Here is a 25,598-nt window from a genome sequence, read left to right on the forward strand (position 1 = left end):
TGTCTATATCCTCCCACCAAATTTCACTATTATAAGTATAACCGTTCAAATGATACGAGAGGCAGGGAACTTTTGGTTAGCACTGTATATTGTAGAACGCTTTAAATGCGGCAACGTTTGATCCCTGGACAAATGAACAACCGACCGGATGAAGTCCGTTAACATTGAAGAAATTACCGTTCTTGAAATTGACAAATTAAAAAATACAGACATAATTCTGAATGCCCAACTTGAGACAAATAGTTCTCCCCTCCTCAAACTATTAAGTTAAAGACTATAAAGTGTAAACATATACGAAAAATAGATCACTTGAGAAAGGAACTCTGCCGAAAAAACTGTAGTGATAAGATATTACAATAAATTTTGTGAAAGTTTTGAAAACAAAGTTTTCAGTGTTTTGTTGTTACATAAAATGACTTTCCATCAAGTAACGGTCGAATTCATCACTTATCTATTCAATAATTCATTATTCACTATATACGTACACTTTCAATTTTCTTCTGCAACTGGGCAATGTGGACAAATCTTCCTTCAGACAATATTGCCGCGTACCAACCAAAGCATTTATCATGTATTCTTTAATTGGAGGTATTGTTATCATTGGGAATTTTTCCTTATCAGTATCGTTTATTTTATCCACAATTCCAAGGCTGTTTTTACTTTCAAATACCCAATCTCGAACAGAAAAGAATTGCAGCAGTTCCAGGCCATCATAAATTTTCTTTTGTATTCGTATCATACTGAAATAAAAAAAATGAAAATTAAATAAAAGTACTAAGGTCATTTCCCATTAGCAGTAAAATAAAAAACGCCGATTTAAGCAAAATATTGAAAGACATGATAATACATGACTGGCCAATTGTAATTTTTTATTAGTGGCTGAACTGTATATATAGACTTTTATCCCATTCTGCACTAGCACTAGCAGAACAGTTCCAAGTAACCGGAGTTTAAAATAAACCATAATCTTTTCAACTATTCATAAAAAATCAGGGGTAGAAATGTGAAGTTATCTTATCTCTAGTATGCAAACAAAGAGAGAAGCTACTTTTTTTTTCTCTTTTGGAACCCAATTCTACCACTGTCTGCGCAAGTTGACAACTCACAGAATCTTAAGGAACACGGCAAATGATCAACGAGCCGAATGCTTATCCATACAGTGTGGTCCTTAAGTTATTGTACAAAAAGAAATAGTAGATTCTAAACTTAAAATATTACGATTTCAGCCAACGTGCTTTACTAAAATGGTGATATTAAGAAATATACTGACTGTTAAAATTGAAATTTAAAATTTTATTTTTCGCCATAACTTTTACGTTTGTGAACTTTTATGTATAACAATTTATAACTGGGGACTATTAAGTATGAGGAATTATAATTTGATGCATACCTTGATGTAGCTGATAGAGGGCGCCACATATATTGCATAAATTTTGCGCTTAACTTTCTTGCTCTTCAAGTTAATTCAAGAGAGAATCTCTCCTACCCTCTTTAACGCGTATTCTAAAAATATATTCAGGGGAGCCTTTAAAAAATCAAAAAGGAATTATCATAGAATAATAATATACGTTACGCCGACGATAAAGGACTCGTCAATATAGTTGACATAGAATGCAGAAATTGGAGACTGTCAATAAACATTCACAAAACTAAATATATGGTGACCAGTAAGGATGATATCGACCCAACCCAACCCAAAGAGTAATAAAATAATGAAGAGTAATAAAGATAAAGTATAAAATACCGTGGACCAGCAACGCCAGAAACAAGGAATTTCTTCGAATAAGAGGACATCGACGAACTATATTAAATATCATTAAGAGACATAAACTAGAATATCTTGGACATATAATCAGAGGACCGAGATATGACTTTCCTTCTAAGTTAGATTCTATTTCTAACTTCTGACTTCCTGACTTCTATTTCTAAGTTAGATTTCTGTGTATACTCACATTATTGTGAGTACAATAATATTAATCTTTGTATTACAAAATCAACAGTGGCTCTGAGTGTGTGTTTTAAAATACAAAAAGTAATGGAGCAGTTATACCGTGGCAAGAAGCTTGTTAACTTGTGTAAGCTGGACCAAATGGAAGAAAATAAACAAGTCGGTAAGTAAATATGTTAAAATTTATTTGAAACATTGGTAATATTACTATAGCTCAAAGAGGTGGGCTAGAAATTGCTTCTTGTCTATATACCTACCTAAATAGTATTCCGTTTCATATAAATAAAATCATTATGTATAGCGACTACTGCCCTGGGCAAAATCGAAATATTTATGCTTCTTACCGTTATTGAACATTCCAAACACCAAGGAAGGGAGATTGATATTTATCACAAATTTCTAATACCCGGACACTATACATGCTGCAATAGAAAAAACTAAAAATTCTACTACTGCAAGGATAGATATTCGTAGAGACTCGGCTAACCTTATTCGTCTAATACCCAGAAAACCACCAATTTTTGTTCATGAAATAAACTAAGTAGAATTTCTTTGTTTTAAATCATTATTATATGACAAACTTCAGCATGCAAAAACCAATAGTCAAGGACAACCAGTAGTGTGGTCTAAAATAAGGCTTACTTACTATTCAAGTGAAAATCTTGGCGTGATGAAATACAAAAACTCCTTTACCGACGAAAAGCCTCATAAAACATTCGAGCTTGTTAAGAACAAGAACTAGAAATTCTGGAACTACTCCTTGTTACCAATTTCTGATAAACCATTGGGTATACCAGCGAATAAATCACAACATCTGACAAACATGTTACCTTACGTAGAAGAGAGTAGTCGTCCGTATTAACTTCAGTTTCTTAATACTTTGACTACATCACCAATTGCAACAGATAACTTTATTGCAGATGAGGAGTACGGTCAAGATAATGATGAGATTTAATATTAACATCGTAATCCTACTAATTGTGACCATGTTTTTATAAAATAAAAATTAATCCCTTCAAATTATTGCAATTTTATTATTCCTTAATTGGGCCAAAGTCACATTTCGTTTATTTTTTTTATATTCTAAAAGGGCCAATGTCATATTTGCAATTACAAAAAACAAATGTGGCTCAGTTTTACTGATTCCAAACATTCCGTAATCGATGTAAGAATGACAAGACAAAAAAAAACAGTGTTTTAGACATATTAGTAATACCTGTAGATAATTTTGTAAAGAATCTTCCAAAGCAGTTTACCAAAAACAGCATTTGATGACTTTGACCCTTTTAGAACCAAGCTACTGAATTAATTATACTCAGGAAATGGCTAGGCAGAAGAAACTCTCCTGGTTCAGAAATTTGCAATAGTGGACAGGCTTAAAAGCAGACCAATTGCTACATGTAGCCCAAGACCGAGTTCAATATAAGAATATTATATTCCTCAACAAAAAATCAAGAAAATGGTATACCACAGGGCTCGAACCTTAGCACTACTCTGTTTCTTGTAGCTATGAATTCTATTCCCGCAAAAATTAAACATTCTGTAAAAGCTAGGCTAAATACAAATGATTTAGTTATACGTTGTAGAGGAAAGAACATAACAACCATCCATAACCATGTCCAAAAAGCCATAAATCATATTTAAGAATGGTCATTCACGAGTGGTCTCCAGTTCAATACCCTCAAAACCAAAGCAGTATGTTTTAAGAAAAGTCACCAAATACAACCGAAGAACTCTTATTTAAATGGAGGCCAGCTTAAATATGTAGACGAAGTTAGGCTTCTTGGTATGATTTTTGATCAAAAACTAACTTGGAAGATACATTTAGAATATTTAAAAACGACATGTCAGCCTGGAATAAATTTGTTACGATCACTCGCAAACAAAAAATTGGGTGCCAACTCTTTTACATTACGACATATCTACAAGGCCCTAGTACGCTCCAAACTGGACTACGGCTCAATTGTTTACAACTCCTCCAAAAAACGTACTTAAAAACAATAGATGATATTCATAATACAGGTCTTCGAATTTTCTTAGGAGCACATCACACAAGTCCAATACAAACCCTATACTGGGAAACTGGAGAGATTCCACTCGCGTTTAGAAGACAATATCTAAGTCTTTCTTATGCCGCGGCAGTATAGTCTAATCAAGATAATCCAGTTATACACAACGTATTCGCTGACCTGTTCAAAAGTTGTTTCCAAACTTCAAATCGAACTGATCACCCTTTCTATTACCGCCTATATGCCTACTTGTTAACAATGGGTATCCATTTTCCAGATACCTACGATATCTCCTCAATTCAAACCTCTTCTCCTTGGACAATTCGAGTTCTCTCTACTGACACCAGCTTATTGCGCCTAAACAAATCAGAAACGCCTGCAAGTCAAATTAATCAAGAATTTCTTAAAATATTAAGCAAATATGGTAGCTGTTTCAAAGTTTACACCGATGCTTCCAAAAATGAAGACGAAACTGGGGCAGCAATCTATTCATCAGATGATACACAAGCTTACAAATTACCAGAATTAACTTCATATACAACAACGTTCTCAGCTGAACTCTATGCGATACTAAAAGCAATCTGAGAGTTAACAAAAATAAAAAGAGAAATATTATTACAGATTCTCTCAGCTCAATAATGGCATTAAACCAACTCTACTGTAATTGTTTGGGAAAGTATATACTATTTCTTTTCATATTTTAATTATTAATATTTTTCTTTTAACGTGTACTATAATGTGACCTAATTCAATCCTGTATTCTAACGACTTTGGTAAAATATATTGCTTCCTGTAAAAACTGGTTGTCTCATGTATTATGTTTGAAGTACGGAGAATTTGACTTCCTTTGTATTCTGTGTCACAAATATGCACACAAGTGTACGGTTTCGTATTACGGTCTCAATTAACTTAAATTATCGCATTCTAAATCACAATACAATAGGGTGATTTATTGATGTACCCTCTTCTACCCATTGGCTACGATTCCAATATTTCAAAGGGTAAGTCTATATTCTTTGTACAAACATCAATAATGAGTAAGACCAGTTAATTTCCTAATTTATTGACAGTTATATTTGCTATTTTTCGCTAATTTATTCACAAACAAAATACTTCATTTTTTCGTTATTATTATTTATCGAATATCATTTAACCAGCGACCTCATTAAGTTTTATACAAAACAGTAATCATCCACTACTTCTTATCATTAAAAAAGAACTAAAACATGCAAAAAATATGAACATTAAAGTTAATTTTATATGGGTACCGTCACATACTGGAATCTAAGGAAACGAGGTTGTAGACAAAATAGCAAAAAATGCACCTACGAACCCAAACGCAGAAGAGAATACGAAATCTCTTCACACCGACCTGAAAGCATTCTTTAAAGAAAAGATTAATTTACTATGGCAGGATACATGGATGAACTTCCCAAAGAAGCTGTACGAAGTTGATATTAATCATAAAAAGTCCCCAAAATTTAACAATAGAAGGCAACAAGTAACCTTCACTCGCCTCCGGATTGGTCATACTCGGTTAACACACGACTACCTACTAAAACGTGCTGATAAACCTGTGTGTGACATGTGTAAAAGTGTCTTTACGGTAAAACATTGTTTATTGCAGTGCCCCAAGTACGATGTGCAACGCAAAATGCATAACATATAATTATACCATCAACATTAAATCAAAGAATATAGACGCTTACTATATTCTTTGATTAAATAGTGCTCTTGGAAAAGACAGTGATACTAAAAATATTTTCGCCTTTTTTAAAGACTGCAAGCTGTTATCAAAAATTTAATATTTTACTTTGTATAGATTTAGGTTTATTTCTATTTATGTACTGCTATGGTTAATATTCTATTGTTAAGTTCTAACTCTGTATCACAATCCATACACGCTAATAACTCTGCGTGGTTGATGCGTCACCACGTATCCGTAAGGAAAAAAAAAATAGCGATAGAGGGAGTACAAGACGAGTCGTATTTCAAAACAGATTTGTGTTTGGTTGGGTTAATCGAAATTTCTTCATTTGTAATTGTTAAGACTTGTATTTTCTTGTATTTCTTAGATTATAGAGTTCTTAAAACTTGTTAATTGTTGGTTTTCAGTTAACAAATAAAGAGTTTTAAAATAAAACTAAAGCACTAGTATCAGAAATATATAGTTAAATACTCACAATGGCTTCTGTCTAATTAAAATCATTATAAAGTCAATTAGTAACGCTGGTAACCAATGATAGAATATGGTGTATATATTATGGACAAGTTTGGAGGATCTTATATCTCCATCGGGATACCAAATCATCATTTCAAATGGGTACTCGTATACTATATCTCTGCCTTGATCAATAATTTCTTTGTAGGTCAGTGTTAAAACGGATGTAGATGTTAAGTTGTATACAGGCACATCTTCTAATCTAAAAATATTTGTTTTATTATATAGAATGATAATTTTTTGGAATGTTTAAGTAATACTATTCTTAAATAATAAAGGAGTTGTTTATTGCGTTCAATTTTCAAAATTCGGCTCAGAATTTCGACCTTTCTTATCATATTGATAGGATTATGCGAAATTGCATACACAGGGTCTAATAATTATCTTATAGCTACATATTATACCTATCTTAAATTAAACCTAGAAATGAAAATAGGAATAAATATTGGATGGAAAAAAACCAAGCATAGTGGCTAAGAGTCCATAAAATTATTCGTAGAAAGTACAGAAAAGCAAAAGAGCAATGGATGGCAGAAAGATACTGTGAAATTGAATAATTAAAGCAAGAACACGATTTACATAACGTACATAAAAAAAATCAAGCAATAACAGGCAGGAATTACAAGACGAACCTTGTTGAAATCAGATCCTTGTAGGAACTGAAGAAAAATTTGCTCGAAAGAATACGTTATGAACATGTTTAGCGACGAACGACCACAGCGACCCTCACATACCAACGGGATCAATGGAGGTAGTCCTGTAACAACTAAAGAAGAGGTAGAGCATGCCATCCTCTGACAGAAATATGGTAGAGCTATAGGACTTTATGATTTTATGAGGTATATATAAAAACTCGTAAAGTTTCTGGTACCTGAAGATGGTTTGGGGTTAAGTCCTTTGACAAAATGTGTTCAGCATCATTTAAGAAATAAGAAAATACCTTTAGATTGGATGAAATCAACTTTTGTTACCTTTCGAAGTGGTAGCGCATGAAGCTCTATTATATTATAACTCAATACACTTTTACAGAGACCTCTCTGCTTTATAGACTATCGCAAAGCTTTTGATTGCGTTTAACAAAAGAAATAGTAAAAATACTTAGGAGCAACTGGTGTAGATGAGGGTGACTTAGGAATCATCATAGAACTTTAACAGAACTGGAGAGTAACATGTCGAAGGAAATAGCCGTAAGAAAAGGTGTACGACAGGGATGTATATTGTCCCAACTTTTCTTTAATCTGTACTCACAAATTAAAATTTGTGAGTGCTAATAAATCAGAGGATAAGTTTAGCAGATGACGAACAGGGTTTTCGTAGTGGAAGATCGTGTACAGATGTAATATTCGCTATAAAGCAAATTACTAAGAAATCATTAGAGTATAATAGACCAGCATTTCTGTGTCTGATTGACCTAAAGAAAGCGTTTGACAGAGTAAGACTCAAAGATGTAGTCCATCTTCTGTATAATAGAGAAGTTCTCCTAAATATTATAAAAACTATCGAAAACATCTACCAAAACAACAAAATGGAAGTGGGAATAGATGGACAACTTACCGAACCTATAGAAATAGGCAGTGGAATAAGACAAGGGCAATCATTGAGCCCCATGCTCTTCAATTTGATCATGAATGAAATCATCAAAAGAGGTAAAAACAAAGAAAGAGGATACAGAATGGGAAACAAAGAAATAAAAATACTCTCTTACGCAGTCGACGCAATATGGATAGCCCAAGATGAAGATAGTCTGCAAAGACTGGTCCAAAGATTTAACATAAGAGCAAAAGAATTTAATATGACAATCTCATCTCAGAAAACTAAAACAATAGTAGTCAGCAAAGAACCAACCAGATGTAAAATAGAAATTGATGGCATCAGTAAACAAGTAATGGAAATAAAATACCTGGGAATTACACTGTCTAGTTATGGAGACCTGGACAAAGAAGTGAAAGATTAAATACAAAAAACAAATAGACTGGCAGGATGCCTTAATAACACTATATGGCGAAACACATTATCACTGAGATGAAGTCAAGAATTTATAAAGCCAGTGTAAGACCAATAATGATATATGCCTCAGACATATACAAGTCCCGACACAGCCACAACGCAAAGGGTACTGGAAACGGCAAAGATGAGAGTACTGAGAAGAATTACAGGAAATATGCTGAGAGATCGAAAGAGAAGAGAAGACATTAGAAGAAAATGTAACGTAGAGTGAATAAATGAATGGACACAAAATAGAAAAAAAGAATGGAATAACCACATAAGCAGAAGGGAAGAGACCTAAAATCAAAAATTTGAAAACCAGTTTTTTGTGAAATATGCCCAATTATACCAAGTGTTAAATAAGTAAACTAGAAAGAGGCCTAAATTCCGCACAAAGTTGTTCAAGGACTTTTTTTTATTTTTTAAAATAAAGGGTGGGGGAGAGTGCGAAAGTATTTGTGGATAAATACCTATAACTTTGGTTTGGATCAACCGATTTTAACGAAATTAGTGTCATTAGAAAGAGTGTGGAGGATTTAATTTACATCTATTATAAAATAATTGCATTTAGTTTTAATTGTCATGGGTAGAGGGTACTTTCGAATAGAAAAAATTAAAATTTGTTTTTCTTCAAAATGTTTAATAGAAACACCTATTTATTGTAAATTATAATGGAACTGGATTAAATTTATAACAAAACGGCGCAAACCGCATGTTAATAGCTTTTGTGGAACTCGAGATATGAATAAAAACGCATAAATAAACACAAGTAAGTATAGTATTGACTCACCCTTTATTATAACTTAAAATTAAATATGTGAAAGATCATACAAATATCTCGATCATTAAAACTGTCCAATTAAATGTTCAAACTGTTTTCCATCGTTGTCCACACAAAGATGTAATCTTTCGCGCGACATAACAGCTGCTTCAATCTCAGCTGTTAATATACTATTTATTGCGTTTATAATGCGCTGTTTCATGTCGTCTCGCGTGGTTGGTCGAGTTTGGTATACTAAGTCCTTCAATCTTCCTCACAGATAAAAGTCCAGACATGTTAAGTATGGAGATCTAGCTGGCCATGAAAATATACTTCCCCTTCCAATCCATTTATTTGGATAACTTGCATACAAATAATCTCGAACTCGTCTGAAAAAGTGAGCAGGACAGCCGTCATGTTGTAATATCATATATCTTCTTGTTTGTAAGGAAATATCTTCCAATAAAACAGGCAACTGATTTTCCAGAAAATCCAAATATGTTTCGCCATTTAAAGTTCTATCAAAGAAATATGGACCTACGATCTTTCCATCAACTATACCACACCAAACATTAAGACTCCATCAACATTGAACCTGCACCTCATGTATCCAGTGCGGATTTTCTTCAGCCCTTCTTCTTCTTAACATGCCATCTTCTTCAGCCCAATAATGCATAAATCTTTGACATGATATGCGGTTGTTCTTCTAGCAGACTTAACATCTAATTGCAGTAATTCAGCCTTGCATCAAAATCTCTCTCATGTAAAGCTTGGTGGAGAACTACATGATAAGAATGCAGTCTAAAAAACAAAACAACAAATATTGGTGAAAAAAAAACCACTATATTTACTAAAACTCAAAAAATCTTGAAAAATCCACAATTGTTTCACAAGATAAATCGTGCATAAGTATTTTTAAGAAACGGATAAAACGATAAAAGCGCCGTGTTGCCGTTTTCATCGGAATATTAAAATAACATTTTAATATTCCGATAAACTCCAATCAACATCGGCATTTTGGTGACATTCGAAATAAACTCCAATCATATTATACAATTCTGCATTTGATAGACTCATCACGAATTATTAGTACTGATAATTAATTACTAATATTACCAATATAGATATCTATTGAAAAAAGTGCAATCTTCAATTCGAATTAAATTATACCACTTCTTAACAATGTTTTGACTGCTGTCAATAAATAAACATTATAAACTCCCCGTCAAATTCATTGTCCTAGCCTACTTAGTTTCGAAAAAAATATTTTTAATCATATGAAATAACAATGGTCAAAATAGGTATCAACATTAGGATTCTTCTGCTATAAAAATATGAAAGTACCTACTGACTTATTTTTTAATTTAATTTATAATACAGGGTGAGTCAATACTATACTTACTTATGTTTATGCGTTTTTATTCATATCTCGAGTTTGACAAAAGCTATTAACATGCGGTTTGCGCCATTTTGTTACGAATTTAATCCAGTTCCATTATAATTTACAATAAATTGGTGTTTCCATTAAATATTTTGAAGAAAAACAAATTTTAATTTTTTCTATTTGAAAGTACCCTCTACCTATGACAATTAAAACTAAATGCAATCATTTTATAGTAGATTTAAATTAATTCATTCACACTCTTTCTAATGACACTAATTTTGTTAAAATCGGTTAATCCAAACCAAAGTTATAGGTATTTATCCACAAATACTTTCCCACTCTCCCCCACCCTTTATTTGAAAAAATAAAAAAAATTACTTGAACAACTTTGAGACAACGTTGAGAATTTAGGCCTCTTTCTAGTTTACTTATTTAACACTTGGTATAATTGGGTATATTTCCCAAAAAACTGGTTATCAAAGTTAACCCAGAAACTTGAAAGTTATTTCCAGCGATTTCTCTTGGCCACTTTTACTAAGGAATTTTTTCTCCTAAAATTATAACACGAATAGTTTCTGATATATAGCCGAGAGATCGGCTTATTGGACCACCCGGTACATTGGGCATGTAATAAGGGAAGGCAGATACTAAATATTTCAGTTGATCATTGAAGGAAAAATTTAGGAGAGGGATTTGCGAAATTGGTTCCACAAAACATCGACCGGGATCTTAAGAGTCGCTGTTTCGCGAGTAGCTGTAGCCAATTGACTCGTCAACCTTCGAAACGAGACGGCGTAGTAAGAGGAAGGTTGATATTATGGTATACCGAATAATATACAAGACCATTATTCAATGAAGTAGTAGGTAATGTGAAGATCATAAAATTTTTTGTACAGATTCTAATAAGGGGGTATCATATAACTATTTGTAAAAATATTTAGCAAAGCAGTAAAATACAGAGCGAAAAATTTATTATAAATAAATACGTACCCTGTTGTTTTAGTTCCTACAAGATAACCTATGCATATACTTGAATTAATAGCATAATCTACTGGTACAAACTGTGCTTTATTTTCACCTTTACAATGCATAGATCGGATAACTCCTTTTCCTCCTCCAACCAGTAGACCTATCGGACCATTCAAATTGTCTACCCAGCCCGGTACAGGTTCGTTAACAGACGGAATTACTAGAAATTAAACACAACGTTAATTAGAAGCATCAGTGTCTAATTCTATAATTGTTTTATGTGAAATCAGTAAACGCGAACATACTCCATCCAATACTTCCGTCATTGAGTAAAATTAGATTAGTATTGTCTAAAGCGTCAGCTAGAATATCACCTTGTGCACTATCCTGTATGGAACCTCATCTACAGTGATAATAATTAAAAGTCGCCACCAATTAAAACTATTCCTTTAATTTGGCCAAATAAATTTTTCCAATATTTGGATGATTTAATATATTTTAGGTTTATAAACATATAGTACTGATAATTTTACTTCTAGAAAAACACCGCAAACCTCTATATTTGGATTATAATTTGTTTTGAATTTTATATCTGAAGAGGAAATATTGTTTGCAACTAAAACAGCAACGCCTCTGTACATTATTAAAACCTTTAATATATTAGTTTTTATTTTGTGATAACCAAGTTTCAATAAGAATGACATCAATTGTATGACTTTCTAGAAAATTAAGCAAATTAGTCTTTTGTTTTATAATAGATTGAGAGTTTCTCTGAAGAAAATTAATTGTTCTATGATTTCCCATCACTATCGTTGTCTGATAAACAAGAAAGTATGTTTCTGATTTTATTTTTAGTAACTTTTTGTAATTCAACCGGGACTAGTTTGGGGTCAATTTGTTTAATTATTCTTTCTTAAGACAATGGAATATATTGTACAATTTGTAATTGTATTTTTTCTTTATACGCCATAAACTCATTCCGGTATGGGTTAGGAATTATAGGACGTGACACTGATTTTTTTTGTTTGAGAAGTAGAAGGAAATTGTATAGCAGTTTTACATTGAGTGGGGGATACGGCTTTTCGTTTAAGAGGATTAGAACATTGTTTAGGTTTAGGAACGTATAAATTGTTTACTGCACTGCCATTAAAATTACTTAAGTTGCCAAGTAAAGAATATGGACTGGATCTCAATACGAAAAAAAGAAAGTACATGGCAGTCAGTAAGCGCGAAATATCAAATACGCGGTTTTTCATTAACCAACAGCGAATTGACCGGGTAAATAGCTATATATACCTTGGTACCAACATAAACAGCCAATGGGACCACTCTACTGAAGTAAAACAACGCATAGAAAAATCAAGATCAGTGTTCGTAAAGACGAAGTCTCTTTTCAGAAGTCATGATTTACCACTTTTAATCAAAATCTCTACGTTTTCAATTACCATTAAATGCTGTGTATTTTCTACTTTATTATACGGAGTGGACGCGACACTTTCTGAAGCATCTTTAGGAAAGCACAAGGCCTTTGAGATGTGGTGTTACAAACACTGCATCTTAAGCATTTCATAGGTGGATCATGCAACTAGTGTTGAGATACTCTCGTACGTAGAATGGGCAAGGAATGCGAGTGTGAGATTATTAACACAATCAAAAACGCATATTAGAATATCGTGCGAAGTGCGAAGTATTATGACATATGGGGCTGAAAATTGGATCATAAACAAGAAAACCAGCAGTAAGATAGTAGCAACAGAGATGGAATGCCTGCGAAGATGCTGCAGAGTAACAAGAATGGATAGGAGAAGTAATGACGAAATAAAGCAAAGAACATCAATAGAAACATACATACTAACATATATAGAACAAAAAAGACTAAAGTGGTATGGACATGTAAGAAGAACTAGCGACAGCAGATGGATAAAGAAAATAACCGAATGGAGCCCCATAGGAAGGAGGAAAAGAGGACGACCCCGAAAATCCTGGAGGAACGAAGTAGACGACGCCATGAGTAAGAGAGGACTGAACGATGGAGAATGGAACAACAGAGAGAGATGGAAACGGTTGAGCGAGGGAAGGCAGTGAATACTGTAGAATCCCTAAATATATATAGAATATCGTGGCTATGTTATGAAAAATGAACAGATATGTGGCTTGTAGCAACTCACTCTTCAGGGCAAAGTATTTGGAAAGAGAGGACCAAGATGAAGAAGAATATCTTGGCTTCAAAACCTGAGAAGTGGTTCAATACGTCTACAACCAGATTATTGCGAATAGTTGTAAGTAAAGTTAAGATAGCCATGCTATACTGACAGAAAAATACACTTGCAGGGTTTCTTACTTAAAAGTAAAAAAATCTTACCTATTGATGGTCGAATTATGCAAACTGGAAGGTTATCCTTTTCATTTGCTACCAAAGTTTCCGCCAGTCGTTTACTGTAAGTGTAAGTATTTGGATGCGGCTGTATTATCGAGGGAGTTGCAAGTTCTAGTGCATTTGGGTTCAACCATTTTGTCACATCCATAACATCCCTTGGATTATCTGGACTCGGGTAAACCTATGATAAAATACAAAACTAGAAAATAAAGACGTATTCTTATTGTGTATCAAAAAATGTTTCCATGGTTTGGAAGACGGACAAAAAATATAGTATGCAGTATTTAATTATAGTACTATATACACTGACAAAAAGCAACAGCAATTTGGGAGGGAGGAGCTACTCGCCCGAAAAATATGGAATAAAATGGATCAATTCGACTAAATGACTTACTAATCTACTCGACTAAATTTTTGTTTTCAGACTCGTTTAGTTACTAAATTACTCACTACTACTCGAATAAAATACTAGCATAGTGCGAACTAGGCATTAACGACGGCACACCGTATGACACGTTTAAGGTTCGCACGAGAACATGATTGGGATATTAACGACTGGGCTAATATTCTTTTTACCAATGAGTCAAGATTTACACCTTGTAAACCTTGTATCACCTTGATGCGATCAGTGTAAGATAAGAGCAGCCAGAAATATTGATAGAAAAGAGGTGGCTCGATTATGATATGGAGAGTCATCTGCTTTGCAAGTCACACAGAATTGATTGTGTTTCGTAGAGATCTCTAGCAGCTGATGGGTATATAAGAGAGGTTCTTAAAGAAAATGTCGTGCCTTTTGTTCCAATTATTGAAGATAATTTCGTTCTTATGCAAAACAACGCTCGCCCGCATGTTGCTAGAATAACAATACAATATCTTCAAGAGGTTGGTATTCAAGTTCTCGATTGGCCAACAGTCAGCCCAGACCTAAATCCAATTGAGAATCTGTGAGACTACCTAGAATGACGAATAAGAGCCCGTATCGTCGCTTTAGATAACCTTGATAAACTGGGGTAAGTAAGGTAAAGATTTTATAATAAGCTAAAAAATTGTTCTTGAAACGATACGGTTAATTTATTGCTAATTCATTTTACAAATTGATGATATCACTTCACAGTAATTAATTCTTTCGAAAATTGTTAAAAATATTTGTAATTGTAAGGTAAGATCAATGACGTTTAATATATATATTTATTATATGTCACTGGGTAAGATAAACATACACTAACCATACAAATGAAATGACGTTTAACAAACATCAACGCATTATCAAAATAAAATAAAATTAAAACTAAATAAGACAAAAAATAAAATTAAATAAAGGTAAATATAATTAAATAAAATTAAATCAAGTTAAACAGATTTACGTAGAATTAAATAACAATTAAATAAAATTAAGTAAAACTAAATAAAATTAAGTATAATCTATATCTATAAAAACATTTTCTGCTTCATTTCCCATGTAAAATCCCATAAGAAAATGCTAAGGTTGATTCTGCTGATTTTTTGAGCGTTTTTTAGTGGGCGTACGTATAGCAACATACGAGATACGAGATTTATTTACTTAAAGAAGGCCTCTGGTTGTGTACAAAATAAACAACTAATCGAAACCTAACATGCGACATATCAAATGAAAGGGGCGACTATAACGAATATATTTAGATAAAAAAAACAAACAAGGCAACTACTAAAAGGGCACTACACAGTATCTTCATTATTAATGAACGTATAGCGAGATATCATAGGGCAATATAGATAAAAATAGATTTACCATAAGACAAATTTTGATTTATTGACTTACAGAAGGCCTCAGGCTGAGCACAAAATAAACAACTGGTCGAATCCTAACATGCGACATAGCAAATAAAAGGGGAGAGACTACCAACCCAACTTGCGGGAACAATTCCAGTGTTTTCGATTCGGTAGTATTTAGGTTAAAGATTTCCATACTAAAAAATTACATAATTAACAAATAATTTCACAATACTTACCTTTTCTTCAAATACATCAAGATCGGCGGAGCAGAATGCTGTGCTAAAGTGCAAAAAAGCTTGTATATTCTTCATCTTTTTCGCAATGTCTATAACTCTTGCTGTACCTGCAGTGTTCTGTTCTATAGCATCGCACAACTTAGCCTCTAACTTTAAAGTGGCTCCCATATGAAATACTAAATTAACTTCACTGATTAACGTTTCGATATCCTTGTTATTGAGTCCTAAATTTTCAGTGTGAAGGTCGCCAATGACTGGTACCATCTTTTTGTAGGCGTTGGGTTGAGCTTTTCTAAGTCGTTCGAACATCTGTAAATTATAAGGGTAATATTATTAACCACAAAGAGATCAAAAATTTTTTACCAAGAAGTCAATATAGCTACGGATCCCGGAATCACATGCTTCTGCAGAAGTAAAGGAGGCACGCTAATAGGTGACTTTCCAATGAAAATACCAATTAATACAAATACAATCACAAACCAGACCGGAGCAAAGCAATAATGAGGCCGAAATAAACGAACCATCAGATCAGGAGATAGAGAAAATAATAAAGCAGCCGAAGAATAACAAGAGTCTATGAGAAAGACATTACTTGATGAAAAAGAGGCATTTCCAACTCTAAGGGTGCGTTCATAACGGAGACCATCGCACCGTCTCCTCGCCTAGAGCGTAGCACTGACGGTGAACGCTCGCATTTAAAGTAATGCATTTATTTTACCGAAAATCGATTAAATGATACCATCCCATGGCTCGAGCGAGGGTCGGCGCCTCGTTATGGACTCACACTGAGTGTACTACGTAGAGGACAAATTAATGCTAGGTTGGTACACAGAATTCTGTATAAAAGCACTCTTGCTATATCAACGCAGAAGAAAAAGAATATTTTGGATTTTCTTCCTCTGATAAGTCCAGTATTTCACGATATTTATAAAAATTTAAAGACAACTGATGCTGCTGATGTGATTCCAGATGATGAAGATTCATTTGACGCACAGTAATACTTTTCTCCATTAAGGGCCGTAGCCATTGGTCTGTCGAAACCGTATTAACATTATTCCTACGTTTTTGTATGTTTTTTTTTTAATAAATATTGCATACATATGTTTTATTTATTTATTTTTTAATAAGCAACAGCTTTTTTGGGCTAAAGAAAATAGTATAAGTCACCTATATGTGTGTTCCAAATAATATAAGTCGCATTTTTTTTGTAATTTCCATTTATTAAAAATATATATATATATATATATATATATATATATATATATATATATATATATATATATATATATATATATATACTTTGTTTAATATTAGTATTTTCAAAGTAAAATAGACAAGTATAAAATTCTGTGTACCTACTACGATTTAGGAGATAATATGACAATTAATTAGCTGCAGAACAAAATTATTTATCGTTCTTTGCTTCTCCTGAAAAGTTGACTAAATTGACTTATGCTTCTTTTACCGAGCTTCCTGGAATTAGTTTATCTACCCAAATAATAAAAATAGTAATAAATTAATCTGCTCGACGTCCAACTCTACTTCTGAATTGTCATTTTCATTTTGAGTAGGATTAGTAATTATTGTTTCCTGACTAAGACCAACTGTATCTATTGCACTAGGCTGCTGTTTTGATTCACCAGTTGTCACAAAAAATGAAGAAATTTTTGGTACTTTTGTTTTGTTATTACAAGTGTAAGTGCTATAATTTCCTTATCTTACCGTTTATCTGTTGAGAGATTGTCCAAAGGGGTTACGAGAACGGAGCGCTTTTTTGTTAAATCGAGGGAAGTTTCTGAAGATTTTCAGGCACTGCTTAAAAAATGTTGCGTATTTATGGGTAAAATAATATGATAATAACACATTTTTACATATATTAGACGATAAAATGGGGTCCCTGATATATTGGACTCCTTGCAAACTTCATGCCGCGGTGGACTCTGATCTCGTCCATTACCATTATAAGCAATAATGGATTGAGAGCTTAATACCCTTGGTGGTGCTAAATTTGTCTCTTATTTTGCCTTTCTTAGGAACCATATTTTATGTTTTGTACATGTTTTACATCAGCTAATAAATAAAATAAAATATAACAGTTTCGTTCGAAAAAATATGACCTAAGATTTAAATAAATCTTGAGAACATCGCTTGAATAATTATTAAGGTGTAAATAAAAAAATGTTTATTTTGACTTATATTATTTATCCGTTTATCCATAAATCTACATTTTTGAAAAATTTAATGATTTTAGGTAAATATATTGTACCTATACTGAAAATCATTTTAAGAAAGTAAGGCGAAAACGATTTCTTTCACCAGTTAATATAAAAAATAAAATAGAAACTTTCGTTCTGAATTATTTTTATTTTCTTTTTTTGTTTTGTATAATAATCAAACTTTTTAGGCATCAGTGAATGATTCATTCTTAACCACAATAATATAGCGTAAAATTGTCGTTTTCACAATTAAATTCGAATCACCAATCACTACGTTATTCAATTTTTATGTGAAAAATATAAACGAATTATTACACTTGTTGTGGTTGATTATTTAATGACTATGGTGACATTTTTGTCATCAGGTTTAGTTTAATTAGGTAAACATTATTTAAGTCAGCTTTTTCTTTATATTACTTACTTTTTATTTATCCGCATCGATCTTGCAAGGTTATTAACATATTAAGGACTTTTTTGTATAACCGATCTTGAAGAACGAGTGGAATAAAGATGGGAAAATATCAAAAATACTATACATAAAGCTTCACAAAATGTTTTGGGTTACAAAAGAATACAAGCAAAGAAAAGTTGGATGACAGAGAAAATTCTGAACATGATGGAAGAAGAAATTTAAAGAATAATGACAAATACTACAAAGAAATAAAGAAGGTACTAAAAAAATAATTATCATCATCAGACGTTTTGAGTCCACTGCTGGACATAGGCCTACCGTAAATAATTTCAATGCATTCTATCTTGAGCACCCTGAATTAAGTTGTGCTGAATGCGCTTGATGTCATCTGACCACCTTGTTGGAGGACGTCCTTGATTACGCGTGTCTAGGTCTCCATTCCAGAATTTTCTTCATCCACCTTCCATCTTTTAATCTGGCAACATGCCCCGCCCAATTCCATTTCAATGTTGTAATCCTTTGAACTGCGTCAGTAACACCAGTTTTTCTCTTAATTATTGTATTTGATACTCTGTCTCTGAGGGATATATTCAGCATTGACCTCTCCATCGCTCTCTGTGCCACTTGTATTTCATTGATTACTTTTCTGGTAAGGGTCAATGTTTCTGCTCCATACGTTAGAACTGGGAGTACACATTGATCAAAGACCTTCCTTTTCAAGCTCATGGGAATATCTGATCTAAAGACTTCTCTCAGTTTTCCGTAAGCCGCCCATGCCAGTCCTATTCTCCTGTTTAGCTCCGTTGTTTGATTATCTCTTTCTAATTTAATCTCGTGGTCCAGATATTTATAGCTATACTCCTGTTCAATTTGCGTGTCGTTAGTTGAGATGTTTTTCTCCAGTACTAGGTTGGTCATATATTGTGTTTTGGAAAAATTAAGTCCAAATCGTGTACACGAGCTCTGAAGGTTTTGAAGAAGCTGGCAGGCATGATCTACCCGGTCTGCAATAAGGACTATGTCGTCTGCGAATTTCAAGTTGTTCAGAAATTCTCCATTTATGTTGACTCCAATATTCTCCCAATTATTGTTTCTCATAGCACTCTACAACAAAGCGGAGAATAGCTTAGGAGAGATGGTATCTCCTTGCCTAATACCCCTCTCGAAGGGGAGTGTATTTGTGTTGCCATAATACATTCTAACTTTCTCTATTAAGAATTTTATTATTTGTAGGTGGTTCCAAAGCCATTCCTAAATCCGGCCTGCTCTAATGGTTGGTGAAAATCCAGCTTAGGTTCCAGTCTGTTAGTAATTATTCTCATAAAGAACTTATATAAATGAGATAACAAGCTGATAGGTCTCTAGTTTCCAAATTATGTTACATCTCCTTTTTGTGCAATATTATCATAATGTCACTATTCCATTTTTCTAGTGTAACTCCTTCAAAGAGGCAGGCATTATAAACGGTTTTTAAAGCTTTTATGACGCATTCGCCTCCTAATTTTAGCATTTCACTTACAATGCCATCTTCAGGTGATTTGCTGTTCTTCATACCTTTCAACGCTGATTCGATTTCCTCTTCGGTTATATCTGGAAGTTCCTCTGATCCTTGATTTTGTATGGCTGGGATTTTTACCTCTGGAATGTGAGCAACTCGACGATATAATGTTCTATAGTACTCTTCGATAATTTTCATAATTTCTTGTTGTTCATATATAGCATGTCCTTGTCTATTGTTTCGCTTTAGAACTTTAAGGCTTTTATTTTGTTCTTTGGTATTAATTGTTTCTTTAGTGTTAAAATCCCTTATGTCTTTCCTAACAGCTTTTGAAATGGTTTTATTTAAATTCCTCAGCTCTGCGATGTTCACTGTGTGCTTATCTTTCATTTCCCAAAAAAATAATAAGAGAGACCAAAAATAAAGAGATAATTAAAAATTGCGAGGAAGCAGAATTACTACTTGCAAAACATGACTCTTTCAACTTTCATAAAAAACTCAAAGAAATAACAAACACCTTCAGAAAATGTAACTACTCAAAAATAACAAAAGACAATAACTATAAATAAACATCGACACCTGATATATATGAAAAACATTGTTACTCACTTTTGCTTAGTTTGGAGAAGAACGATTTAAAAAAATTTCCACATTTTATTTTTTTACTTCGTCAGTTTTAATATTTTTTGTAATTTTCTTAATCCATATTTTATAACTTTTTCTCAGCTTTTCACTTTCACGTACCGCATTGTTGTTAAAATTACTGGTCCTGATTTAGGTCGAATTACAATACCAAGTTTTTCAAGAGTTTTAGGTGAAGATCATTGTAAGTGGTTTATACAATGATATTTCAAGTGTGTTTCTTTGACTGACATATAAATGCAGAGCTGAAAGTATCTTTAGTAAAAAGATAAAAAAAGTATCTAAGATACTAAAAGTATCTTAGATACTTTTATTTAAGATACTTTTTGGTTCATTTAAAAGTTACTTTTACTTAAGATACTTCTTAAAAGTACCTAGTATCTTATATCTTTAAAAGTATCTTTAGATACTAAAAGTATCTTAGATACAAAAAAGTATCTTAGATACAAAAAAGTATCTTAGATACTTACTCAGGACCTGAGAAATAGATACTTTTCATGATCCGACAAGCTTCGACCTGTCGCGCCGGCCGTAGCGGGAGAAGAAGACTTCTTCAGTTTATTGTAGATACCATGTCACCTTTGTCGTTGTTACAAAATCGTAGCTTTTTAAATTTATTTAAGGGAATTACTCCTTTAAAAATCATATCTAGGCCTACAGCTGTAAAAAAAAATATCCTCTATGGTGTCTGAGAACAAAGAAAACTTAAAATGAACATTACATGATATCCATTACGTCTGCACGACGGCTGACATTTGGTCATGCAAAACCCGAAGTTTTCTTGGTGTTACATGTCATTGGATTGAAGACAAACTTTTACGAAAGTCAGCACCGCTAGCATGTAGAAGATTTTCTGGAGCGCATACACACTACCGTATAGCTGAACTATTAGAAGACATACATACTGCTTATAATCTACATCCAAATAAAGTGTTAGCAACAATTACTGACAACGGCTCAAATTTTGTCAAAGCATTTGGTGTTTTTCGTATCAATAATGTTTTACACTACACTGGTGACGACGGTGAACATCAACAACAAGTGCCAAAAGATGATATCGACATCATTGAGGAAGATCAGGAAGATATTTTGGAGGATGAAGAGGATATTCCTGACATATTTGAAAACGAAAATTATCTCCTTCCAAATAATTTAAATGACAATAATTTGATCATACCTACTTTATCTGAACACATACGTTGTGCAAGTTATACACTTGCCCTAATAACAACTACTGATATTATGAAAATAATTAATTCAACCAGTTCTCTTAGATCAAAACATGAACAAGCAATAGCTAGGTGTAATCATATATGGAAAAAAGCAGGTCGTCCTAATCAGCTTAAGTGATAAAAAAAGTATTAGGACATACTTTAAGTTACCCGGGTGTGACTCGTTGGAATTCCATGTTCGATGCTCTGAACCAGATTCTTAAGTCTAAAGAAAAACTGGAATCTCTATACGAAAAATTAAATTTTGCAAAACAAGATCGGCTCAGAGATACTGATCTAAATTATTTAGCAGAATTATGCCAAATACTAAAACCGTTTGCTTTGGCACTTGACATTCTTCAAGGCGAACAAAATATGTACTACGGTTTCCTTCTACCATCAATCGTAAGCTTGTTTGTTAAAATTGAAAAGCTTAAAACCAATAAGTCTAAATATGTGGAACCTATTTTGAACGCTCTGACAGTATCTTTAAACTCCAGATTTGAAAAACTTCTTCAATTGACTAACCAATCTGCAATAATTGCTGCAGTTACTAATCCTTTATTTAAAACACGTTGGCTTACTGCATTTCGAGGAATCAGGAATATCGAAAATGACCTTAGTGAAATTAAGGATTTGGTAATTACAGAAGCTATAAAAATTATGAAGGAAAATGAGGAACAATTAAAACAATTTGATGTAAGTACAAATAACATTACTACTGTAATGAAAAGTAACAAAATACAAAACGACTTCTTTGAATTTGATATTAACTCCGAATACTCCGATCTTCAAACGCAAAAGGAAAACACTGGCTATACTGATTTAGATTATAAACGACAAGTTGAGCTGCAACTATTACAACATACAAATGTTAAAAAAATATAATATTATAGAACAATTATTTAAAAAGTTCAATACGCCATTACCTTCTTCTGCAGCTGTTGAAAGAATGTTTTCTTTTGCAACTTTTATTAATTCACCCCGACGTCATGCCTTGTCTGATCATACTTTTGAACATTTAGTTTTACTAAAAGCTAGTGGTTATACTAACTAGTTATTAGCTACCAAAATGTTGCTATTTTTTATATCCTATCCTATTGTGTTTAAAAATTGAATTATGTTGAATGTTCTGTTTTTAATGCATAATGCATCTTATGCTGTTTTTAACACACGGATTTATGTTTATTTTATATTGTTTTGAAAATTTTATGTTGGATTTTTGTTTTCAATACATAGTTATTAGTTTGTAATAACTTAACATCTTTTATTTTTTATCTACCCAAAAGCCCAAAGTATACCATTTCAAAGTACCTGCTGGCTTAAACTAAAATTGTATGATAATTTAAAGGGTTAAAATGATGTTTTTAAAACAAAAGTATCGACAATCTACTGTAGAGTAGTAGAGTACCGAGCACCTTTATATTATACCCTAAAAGTATCTTAGTTACTACAAAAGTATATAAGTATCTTAGATACTAGAAAAACATCTAAGTATCTTTGATACATAAAAGTATCTTACATACTTAAAAGTATCTTAGATACTCAAAAGTATCTTAGATACTTGAAAGTATCTAAGATATTTTTACTCTAAATACTTTTCCGGTATTTTGTATCTTTAGATACTTTCACAAAAAAGTATCTTAGATACTTAGTATCTTAGGATACTTTTTGCCTCAAGTATCTTAAAAGTATCTAGATACTTTTAAAAAGTATCTTTTACAGCTCTGTATAAATGGTAACTAAAGAGTATATATTGTTACGATAAATTCTGACCCAAAACCGTAAACATATTTATTACTAATATTCTCATTCATTCACGTATTTTCTAGATAATACCTTCCTGATACACGATGGGTCTCCCTCCGCTATAAAAACAATAATCGAATCTGGAGACGAGCCGATGTAAAAATACCAGTTTTGAGACCATTCGCCGCTCTGTCTAGTCGAGAAGGCTTTTCTAGTCTAACGGTATTGGGTATATAACAGGACCTTTTTGGAGAAAACGGGCAGTCAGAAAAGAAGATCGCAACGCGTTTCAAATGTAACGTTAAATAAATTAGATAGATAAATTATGTAATTATTAGTCAAACAATTGTTGTACAGTGGTTTAATAAATTGATATAAATTATCGTGTTTTAGTAAATTAAAATAAGAACAATAAATTAGAATTAATAAAGACATAACAATATCAAAATAAAGAGATTATTATTAGTATTTTTTGTTGATTTTACAATAACGTAATTTTTTACGTTATTTTTTTACTCAAACAATTATCTAAGAATTCACACCATACAGACTAACAAAAAGTAAATAAAATAATATCTGTTAGATTTATTTATTACAAAATGAGCATTTACAAATTATAAAATAGTTTATAATATTTGCATAACAATAACCTTCCACAGATCCAATATCAAAGATAGTAAAATAATTATAAACTTTAAACTTTCTTTTACAATAAAACAAGAATACCTCTGATTGGAGTGTAGTGGAGTGTATTTTTTGCAAATCAAAGCAAGCAGTTACAACTGTTGCTGTTTTCTTAGAAACCTCTTTATTACAATTTTTGGCTTCACGTGCAACATGCAAATTTGTTTGCAATCTCTCTCTCTCTCTCTCTCTCTCTCTCTCTCTCTCTCTCTCTCTCTCTCTCTTTCTCTCCCCTTAATCCTGGCCCCCCGGAGGGAGTATACTGGACATCGTGAAGTTGTGTATTGTCCATCTCTAAATATGGACAGATGCACTAGGTCTTTTGCATATGCCTGTAATTTGATCGATCCTATGACGTTCGTAATTTAGATACTACGAATGAAAATACAGATTTAACTGCCTCACCAACCTTAGAACCAGAAGTGGAATATACGATGGCAGGTTTAAAAAAAATATTAAAGCTGTACGACCCGAAAACTTAAATGCAGAAATAGCCAAACTCTTCAATATCAAGTACTTATGCAAACTCTGTAACAACATATTACACAATAGTGGAAAAATACCATCAGTTTGGCTGAAGTCAACTTTCGTAGCAATTCAAAAGAAGCAAAACGCCAGTCGCTGCGAAGATCATCGCCTTATCAGCTTAATGAGCCACGTACTTAAGGAGTTCTTAAAAGTAATTCATAAGCTGTTTTATAACAGATGTGAAGAGAAAACGGTAGACACTCAGTTTGGTTTCAAAAACGGTTTAGGAATACAAGAAGCGCTTTTTTGGATGCAGTTATTGGTGCATAAATGCTATGACCAGAAGAGGAATGTCTTCATTTCCTTTATCGATTACCAAAAAGCTTTTGACAATGTAAGACATGATGTGTTAATATAGGCGTTAAGGAAGATTAATGGAAAAGGTATGATGATGATCCAACTGCTGGAACTGGAATTAAAAGACAGAATTGAGGATCTTTAACAGTCTATATACCCAACAAGTAGAAATAAGTAAGAGAGTGAGACAGGGCTGAATCTTCTCACGTCTGCTGTTTAACGTTTATGTAGAAAAGATCTTTCCACTTGATAGCAGAATGAAAAAGTTATCAAAATAAATGGAATTCTTATAAATAATTTGCAATATGCCGATGATACAGCTATCATAGCAGACAACATAGAAGAATTGCAAGCAATAGTAAATAATATTAATACAGTGGGGGAGGACTCAACATTAACATCACAAAAACGAAATTAATGATAATATGCAAGTATAGGTAAAAATAAACAACCAGCTGAAGCCGCGTTTACACGATGACAATTGGCGAGACAATTGTCATTGGACAATTGTCATCACGTAGTTGCGGATTGTCGGAGGCGTCCAGTTGAACGAGAAGATATTTATACGGGGCCAACTATTGCCATGGCAGTAGACAGCTAAAACATGGCCGACTGCTCGTCATCTGTGGTGTCCGGTGAGGGAACAGGCAAAAAACAAGACAGCACTACTGGCCAACACCGTTCACACGGCGCCAATTGTCGCAACAATTGAAATTTCG

At 32.9% G+C, this 25,598-nt stretch overlaps 1 protein-coding gene across 2 annotated transcripts in view; it reads right to left on the bottom strand.

The window, feature by feature from the left end:
* The window catches only part of LOC140443311 (putative fatty acyl-CoA reductase CG5065), an 82,610-nt gene that overhangs the window by 818 nt on the left and 56,194 nt on the right, over window positions 1-25,598 (bottom strand). For both annotated transcript variants that reach the window (XM_072534503.1, XM_072534502.1), the window contains exons 3-7: window positions 15,643-15,951; window positions 13,640-13,835; window positions 11,299-11,497; window positions 6,141-6,380; window positions 486-740 (exon numbers count right to left, since the gene is read on the bottom strand). In XM_072534503.1, coding sequence (XP_072390604.1) covers window positions 486-740; window positions 6,141-6,380; window positions 11,299-11,497; window positions 13,640-13,835; window positions 15,643-15,951 — 1,199 coding nt within the window. The remainder of the gene's footprint in view (window positions 1-485; window positions 741-6,140; window positions 6,381-11,298; window positions 11,498-13,639; window positions 13,836-15,642; window positions 15,952-25,598) is intronic.

This window comes from Diabrotica undecimpunctata, chromosome 6 (assembly GCF_040954645.1).
Source record: "Diabrotica undecimpunctata isolate CICGRU chromosome 6, icDiaUnde3, whole genome shotgun sequence".
Classification (NCBI taxonomy): Eukaryota; Metazoa; Arthropoda; class Insecta; order Coleoptera; family Chrysomelidae; genus Diabrotica; species Diabrotica undecimpunctata.